Source organism: Alosa pseudoharengus, unplaced genomic scaffold, assembly GCF_046254945.1.
Source record: "Alosa pseudoharengus isolate Yale_2024_CS ecotype anadromous, Long Island Sound unplaced genomic scaffold, YU_APseudo_1.1 YU_APseudo_1.1_scf_3, whole genome shotgun sequence".
In the NCBI taxonomy this organism is placed as follows: domain Eukaryota; kingdom Metazoa; phylum Chordata; class Actinopteri; order Clupeiformes; family Clupeidae; genus Alosa; species Alosa pseudoharengus.
Window position 1 is genome coordinate 43782499 of NW_027468718.1, and position 8744 is coordinate 43791242.

General features: G+C 41.4%; 1 protein-coding gene across 2 annotated transcripts in view; it reads left to right on the forward strand.

Annotated features, from left to right (window-relative positions):
* The first annotated feature begins 2419 nt into the window (after nt 1-2419).
* Nucleotides 2420-8744, forward strand: part of gtdc1 (glycosyltransferase-like domain containing 1) — a 27445-nt gene continuing 21120 nt past the window's right edge. Inside the window, exons 1-3 of one of the 2 annotated variants that reach the window (XM_076264402.1) lie at nt 2420-2642; nt 6393-6560; nt 8174-8347. In XM_076264402.1, the coding sequence (XP_076120517.1) occupies nt 2464-2642; nt 6393-6560; nt 8174-8347 (521 nt within the window). In that variant the 5' untranslated portion in view covers nt 2420-2463. Of the gene's footprint in view, nt 2643-6392; nt 6561-8173; nt 8348-8744 lie in introns of those variants that run through there. The other variant, XM_076264404.1, reaches the window with a different exon arrangement.

Here is an 8744-nt window from a genome sequence, read left to right on the forward strand (position 1 = left end):
GGTATAGCCATTTTTTTTACCAAAGTAGTAACAGGTGGATGGCGAAAGCTTCTTTTTTCCCTTTCTTCAAAGCTTTTTTGTTCACTTTCGCTTGTATAGTTATCAGCTTCGTCCTCAATCTGCCGTTCTTCATGCACCACTTTAGGGGAGTCTTTCATTTGATCTATCATCTAGGCTGAATTAGCCCTCCAGAAAGACCACATCACTTTTAGCCCTCTCCTCCCTTGTCAGACTCCATTGTGGATGATGATACAGACACACACACACACACATCCATGGACAGCTAGAGGGAGTAAAAGGGAGGTGTCAGGCAGTGGCACGCACGCTCCGACGGTCCGTGCTCCTGGGAGCTTGTCGCCGGTCAGCATAAACCTATCCACCCACTTCTGGGTGAGTTCCTTGGGGGCAGCGTGGAAGATTTACTCGCAGTGCTGAGTTTGGCCATCAGGATTGGCAGAGCTATCATTCTGACGTCCCTCTGCAACTCCTCAATGGACATCTTCATGCATTTGAATCTTTTTTTTCTGGTCATTTGTTGTATCTTATAAAATCTGATCTCCCTTTACTCTGCCTGCTGGGCAGAGGAATTGCACCATTTTGTCTGGCTTTGCCCACAGTAGCCAGTTTTGTCTTGCGGATACACATTTTGAAAGTGTGTGTGGGGGGTGTGTGTGTGTGTGTGTGTGTGTGTCTTTGAGTGATATACTGTATGTGAATAATACAGTAGTCAGCACACTGAAGTCATTTTAGTAGCATTTTGGTTAATTGTCCATAGCAGAAATGAGTCAATGACGAGGATCATAAAGGTGCAATGTTGGTCTCTTCAGTATCACAATCAAGTATCCTGCTAATGATGATTTGGTGACTATGATTGGCATAGTCTATGCAGTTAACTTGATCTTTAGTATGACTCTCTAGTCATTAGTTTTGGTGTTTGTGTGCATAGAGGTAATCGGGGCACTGTTTTGTCCTATTTTGTCTATGCTAATGACCTTTTCTTAGCATGTGAATGAACAAAATATAATATCTGACTGTACGTGTGTCACACAATTTTGCCACAGATTTCCAGTGCTCAGTAGCGGTTGAACTTGTGTGCATCTATCCTATTAAGCCTCATAGGTTTTGTGGGCTGCTTAGACATTCCCTTATCTTTCAGAGTATCAGTCTAAAGAGGCTACACAGTCTGTGAATTTCATTGGGTGTTGTAGTTTGTAGGCTGTTTTGAAAGCCAGAAGAGGTGGTGGCGTTAGCTCAGCACCATGTCTTAAAAGTGGTTGAGAAATGACTCGGCAGCGTGCAGCGAGAATGGCGGCTTCGCTGCTCAATCAACACTGCGCTCACACAGGGGTTTCCCTGTCGCATCTGTGTGAGGGGGCGAGCCTGCTGACATTAACCCCTCACTTTCCTGTCCCCATTTTGAGGTTGAACGGTTTTGACACCGTACCTGTATGAGATGCTTGTTTAGTGGTAAAGGTATGATGACAGTAGGCTACGGCAAAGCCCACTCGGTAGCTTTTCAAAGAACTGTGGAAAATCCCCAAAGAGCGGTTCTTTTTATTTTCTTTAAGTCAGAGGGGCAGAACCTTTGAGACCCCTTTTTTATTTATTTATGTCCTATTAATTCTTAGTCATTTTGGAAAGGTGAGTGCTCTTGTAGTTAGTCATTTTGAACCTTACTGTGTGAGTTTGCCAACTGACACTGGCCACAACATGACTGAAGTCTGGAGTTTAAAAGGAAAGAGCTGTTTGATGAATGCATAGGTGCACTTTGATCAAAATGGCATTTTTATTGTACTTGTTTGGTACTCTGCATCACTTTCCTCCTGTCGGGCTATTTGTCATCAGAGATTCCCATTATTCATCTATAATAATATATTTTTAAATGTATTATATTTTTAAAATTCCTTTTGTGAAGCGACCTTGAGTGTCTTGAAAGGCGCTTTATAAATAAAATGTATTATTATTCTTCTTCTTCTTATTATTATTATTATTTGGGCCAAATATCAACCATATTCCTCCTTTGCATTTGGATCAAATTCCCACCACACTCGTTTGTATTGCGTAGCTATTTAGCTGAACTGTCACATTTCCGGCAAAATAGTAGAAGCAAACATGGCTGCAGAACATACAAAGACAGTTTTACTGAGGTTTTAAGCCCTGCATTCCTCATCACTTAACTGTTGGTTGTTTTGCAGTTGGGTTTCAAAAACAGTTTTCTTATTCAGCAGCAGACCTCTATTTAAGTCAATGGATTTACATTATTCAGACGTAGATTTAAAAAAAGGAAGATTGTCACAGATGCCTCTTTTTGGCTATGTTAGTATAGTATTGATATCCCTCAGCATATAGCACTTTCAGCATATCTGCCATTTTTTTACATTTTGCCTTCAGTTTTGTTTTCTCTTTTTGTCACAGGTGTTCCACAGCACAGCTGTCCTTTCGTAACGCTCCACTATCCTGCTCATGAGTGTTTTGCTGATAGAGGCCTTCTATGGAGGCTCACACAAGCAGCTCGTTGATATGCTTCATGAGAATATTGAGGACTCCGCGGTCTACACCCTTCCAGCCAAGAAATGGCACTGGCGGGCCAGAACTTCGGCACTGTACTTCATGCAGAACATTCCTGAAAGTCCCTCCTACAGGTTACAGAAAAAGTTTTGGTTGTCCCTTTGAAAATGATTCGGTTGATTTGCAGTATGGCGGGGAACCCCTGTTTTTACTTGTATCGGGTCATTTGAAATTTCTGCTGATTTGGGATTCCCTGTTTTAAAAATAGCACTGCACAGTGATCTTACTTTAGCAGCATAGTGCAGACATGTCGCAGTGTTCTGGCTCTTTCCTATATTTTGTGGGCTTTGTTGCACAAACAACTGAGGGCGGGGGAATCCTCTTCATAAATGCTTGAGTCATTGTATTTCTATTTGGTTGTTTGGCATCATTTGACAGCTCCACCAACAAACACACCGTTTTATTCTTCTCTTTTGACATTTATTAATGTCTGATTGTTTTTTTTTTTAACCAGCAATCTAATTTGACATTGCAGCACATGTCTAACAGTGAAACTTTGACTCTCACTTCAGCTCTTTGCATAGGGGAAGTTGTGTGTTGACATCTCTATCACATAGTTACTTATGTCTCTTAGGTTCTCAGCCCTTCAATATTGTTTGCATATGGAAAGTTAATGACATCTTTCTAAGAAATTTCTAAGAATATACAGTAAAGATGTGTGCAGACTTTAATTTCATTTTACATCTGCATCTGCAGTATAATCACTATGGGAGACACAGTAAGGGGGCTCGGGAAATAAAACAGTAATCCATTTTTTCTGTTTTATTTGGTAGACGTGGTCTAACAAACCTTTCCAATTTCACAGACTGAATGGAGGGGACTTTTTCATTGTGGGATGTCCACAGTGGGTGGGGAAAACACTGTAGGTAGCTGTGTCATTCTTCATCCGATGCAAATAACTGATTTTTATAGATGATAAGGATTTCTGAGATTAAAAAGAAGCCACAAATATTAGTTACTGTGAACTGTACATTGGCACCATTCTCAGTTCAGCATTATGTTAAATGAATCATGAAAGCTCAGTAACGTTACGTTTGTGCTCAATCATGGACAATAACCTGTGATGGTGGGGAGAGAGGCATACATCCTTGAGGTTTTGTCATGGTTGAACCAGAAATACATAGTTGCGATGCCAAAAGCAGCTTTCTGTCTTTCCAAAACAGTAATTTCTAGATGGGATTGTCGCAAGTAAGCTTGAAACCTGACTAAGCAAAGAATGACACTCGGCCACCCACCCACAAGCCTCTCCGTCTACAGGTTTGCTTTTGGAACCTTATATGTCTGGGGTAGGTTCCATGTCTACTCTCGGAGGCAGGAGGAAGCTTTAGCTTGCTGGAAATTTTCGGGTAGTTGCCGAATGTGGGCACGTCATATGGTATAATGGAAGCCAGTTATAGCATGCTTTGGAAGATGATCATAATGTAATCTCAGTATTGAGTTTTTTTCTGATGACATAAGACAAACCTTGGGAGGCTACTAATCACTCATCAATCATCACTACAAAATCATGAGGTCATCTGGTAAAAAAACAATCCAGAGTATATTCACTGTTTTGCTTAAATTAATTTGCTTGTCATACCTTCAAAGATGTGTTGCCTGTATGAAGTGAAGCACTCATAATTTTCCTATGGCAATAAGCAAATCAACCAGTTTGACCCAGGAAGTGAAAAAACAAAAACAAGGACAGCAGAGAGATTATTAGTTACACCTTTTCATGAAATGTTAATGTGAGTTAACTGACAGAAGGCATGGCACAGAAGAAACTGGCAGGCCAGTGGCAGGCAGTGTTTGCCATTTATCCCAATATGATTTATGAGCAGAGCAGGCTAATGAGCTTTCTTTTTGTATGAGCAATTTTTGCTTTGTGGCTGACGCTATCCTGAAAGCCTGTATCAGTTCAGTTGATGGGGCACTTGTAACCTTGTAATACCTTGTAACTCTATTTTGTGGCATAGCCAAATAACATATAAATGATAACTTAATTCTTGAAAATCTGAAGGACTGATACAGTGTTATAATTAGAGAATAGAATACATTATGACACAGTATGATTATACGTTTGCCATTTACCTGCGGAACGGATACTAGGGGAACATTCACTATGACATTCTTTTTTTTTTTTTTACAAAACTGTGATACCCCTAACAGATAGGTCTTCCATGTGTATTTATCAGTTACAAGTTCAGTAGGATGGACAGTGTTCTCATTAATCGCCAATCTCTGCAAAAACATCATACTCAAGGAGGCCAGCATGTCATGCCTAGGTTTAACATCTGTTATCCTGCAGCAGTATAAACAGGTGTTGCCTCTAATCCTGGGATTTTCCTCCCTTAAGTGCCTTGCCTAGTTTAAGGTGCATCCACTGAGATGAAGATGGCTCTGATAAAGGCCAATAAGGAAAACTATAACCTTTTGAAAGCCCCACTCAAAGGGAAGTTAAATAAGCCCTTCTGTTCCGTGGGGACTAATCCAAGAAACTACACAGGATGTCCTGTGTGGACTATTCTTGGCAGGAGTGAAACGGGTAAAAATAGTGATCCTTCATCTGGTTTGAGTCAGATATCTGCATTGGTGAGAGTCGGTGGGGTTTACGTATGTGGTCCTCCCCTGCCAGATATGGGACAGGATATGGGGAGGGATAATCCTCGCAGGCAGAGGCGAGTGGTGTCACGGTCTCGTGGACAGCCTGTGGGTTCCCCACATCAAAGGGGCCCAGTTCATAGGCAGGCCGGCGGACAGACAGAGGAGTCGACAGGGGCTGGGGTTCATTTAGGGAGACCTAGAGCTTCAAAGACCTTCATTTGGCTCCTCCTCCACGTCCTCATTGAGGACAAAGGGGGATCTATCGCTCGTCATATCCTTCAAAATGAAATGATGGGCAATCACTTCCTCATCAGTTACGGAAATCTCCGTATGATGTCAGGTGTTGGTAACAGTGGTAATAGCTCTGGGAACGTCTTTGGGGAAAGAATCTCAGAGCTACTGCTGGTATTACCTTTTGTGGAATACTTAATCTAGTCTGCTTAACATTCTGGTTGCAGTCGTGGAAAGTCATACTCGGGGAGCGGGAAGTCTCTCAAACTATCCTAAGCAATGAAAATGTAATTTCGGTCTGACTAAACTAAACAGTCGGTAACTCCCCTAAAGCCAGGCAGCACTATCAGTTAAAAAGTCAGTGTGAAACACAAACTAACATTACCTCAAACACCTTTAAATGAGTTGTAAATTAGGAACATATAGCCTGGATGCCAGCTGAAATTAGCCCCGCCCACAACATTTGAAGTTGGGAAGTTCGGTCTGGACTCGTTCTTGTTCTGGAGCCTGAACCAGAGCTGTTCGGAGTCACGGTTCGGATCAGAATTCCTGAACGGTTTTGTTCAGAGCTGAAAATGCAACTGTGTTTGACACAGGACGGATGTAGGCTGCTAGTGATAAAATATTAGCTTTCAGTATGGTACAATGTCTTTGTAAGTGACATTTAAACAAAAAGTGTTTAATTCTTCCCGGTTCTTCCTAATAAAAACGCTGTTTCTAAAAGGTAGACATTTTTATTTATTAGATTAGATTTTGCTATCACCTCTGTGTACAAGATATATAAAACAATGTAAAGGCATTTGTGGAGAAGAAGAACCCCTGTATTAGTTGAAATACACACCATAATCACATCCCAATGGAGCCGTATCAGACTCAAATTCTGACTAGGTTAAGGAACATATTGAATAATGCTGCTTTTGTCCATATATGTGTGACAAAACATTTGTGGTTAGTGTTTCTTTAAAGATGGATCCTCTGTCTAATGATAGCAACTTTTTCTTCCTTTGCAGGGTTATGCTGGCTAGCTCAGTCCTCAACCTAGCTGAACTGGTGGCTCTTCGCCCTGACCTTGGTCACCTGAGGAAAGTGCTCTACTTTCACGAGAACCAGCTGATATATCCTGTCAGGAAGGCCCAAGAAAGAGACTTTCAGTACGGCTACAACCAGGTCCTGTCATGGTAACGGCTGCTATTGAGTTCAGCGTGTTTCCGTAAATTACACATCTAAGATGAGAAAACATCTATTCTGATTATCTGTTGTTCATCAGCAAATATTGTACTCTATTAAAGAAGATTCAGCCCAGGCAAAGGTCAACGTTCAACTTTGCGGCAGAACTTTTGCTGTGTTGATATTGTTATTTGCTACTGTACAGGTTCATGGTTGTAGTAGCTACCTTTCCCTCGGTTGCAGCTTAGCGAAACTAGGTCAGTTGCACCTTCCCTACCCTGTTTGTCATTGTATCCATCATGTGTGACTTTCCAATGACTAGATTACTGGTGATGTAGAGTTTTAGAACTGGTGTCATTTGTATGTGCAAACTGCACAGTCATCGCTTCTCCTGGCAAGCTGACAAACAGTACCAAACAGAAAGTATGATGACGGATGAGGAGACTTATCGGAGAATCCCTGTATGATTAAGATCTAGCCAAACAGCAGTCTGTGCTAAGGAAACAGTGCTGAGTGTGGTGGGGAATGGTACTGTGACAGATTGTCTGTGGTTAGGTGGCGATGACATGGGAGTGATTACTCTGTATGTGCGTAAAACGCAGGTCTTAATGAGACAAAGACCTTTGATAGCTTCTGTATTTGTTGGTGCAGGGCTGTAACTTGGCACAGGAGTCGTCGGAGGACCGGGGTAGGGGGAGTATTGTCCAGATAATGACTTCAAGACCATTCAAACAGCCTTTTGAATATATCCCATTAGATTTAGTGTCATAGTCACTGGTGATGATATAGTCTAGTCTATGTACTGTTGTTGACATTTGATTTTGAACAGTATTCAAAGGCAATGGGAATACCCTGTGTGTTCTCCAGGACATGTTTCAGTAGACTAATTAGTTAATTCTAACTACTTGTTACAATAGTTATACCGTATATATTATTATAATATGTTATACCGCCTATATAATACATAACTATTTAGTCGGGGTGTCATGATAAATGGTAAATCTGTATTACAGGTCAAATGAGATGCATAGCTAACCAGTGCTGCTGTGACATGTAACTGTCAAATGAATGAATGAATGAATGAACAGATAGATACATTTCAGACATTATTGGATCATGTCTCTGTTATGGTGCAAAAATAAAAACCGAAGGGAGCAAGCATTCTGTTGAGTTTACTTGAGCCTTGCTTTGATGTGCTTCCATGCATCTCCAGCATGATGCCATGGCATCTAGTTTAAGCCAGTCCCTCCTCTCCTCCAGCAGTAGAGCCAGACACTGGCCATGCTGCTGTAGCTCTCTGAGTCAGTTAGATGCCTTCCTGCATTTTGAAATGGCTGAAGAGAAACTGTGATATCTCCTGATTAATCAGCATTTGGTTTGCAATAATTGGCAGAAATGACATAATTAAGGCAATCACAATATTTGATTATCAATTATTTGGATGACATCAAAAATCAAACTATTGTTTTTAGATTGCTTGCCCTCATTAGCTTGCATCAGGTTTAGCGTCAAGCCAGACTAAACATGCCATGTTTTCTAGGACATTCTGCAGACACCCAGCACGCTGCAAAAAAAGCATGACATATAATATGAAATAATGCGTTGTTTCTTTTTTTTCCCTCAGCTTGGTGGCCGATACAGTCTTGTTCAACTCCACCTTTAACATGGAGTCCTTCTTGACCTCCATGTCATCCTTCTTCAAGACCATTCCAGACCACCGGCCCAAAGACCTGGACCGCCTCATCCGGCCAAAGTGCCAAGTACTCCACTTCCCCATCCGATTCCCCGATGTCACAAGGTCAGCCTTCTTATCCCGAGCGACAGCAATTTGCCTTCTAGGGATCACAGAGCCACTGATTAAAGAAAGCAGTGCATTCACTCTTAATCCGACCCAGAAAGCTGATAGAGTTTGGGAGCGTGGTTAATGGCAAATCTGCAAAGTTGTGTAAGAACGTGATTAGAATAGACAGCTTTAATATCCTGTGAGTATCATTTGCTCACACACACAAACACACACACACAAACACATGCACACACACACAAACACACACAAACAGACACATACACATCAAGGCAGTCACAGGCTTGATTGTCATATGTTAGTCGCCAGATTATTCTGGTAGCTCATTTCAACATGCATGTTTTGGTGTTTACTTGTGTATTCCTTGTCATGCAAAAGCATTTCTCTTTTTTGC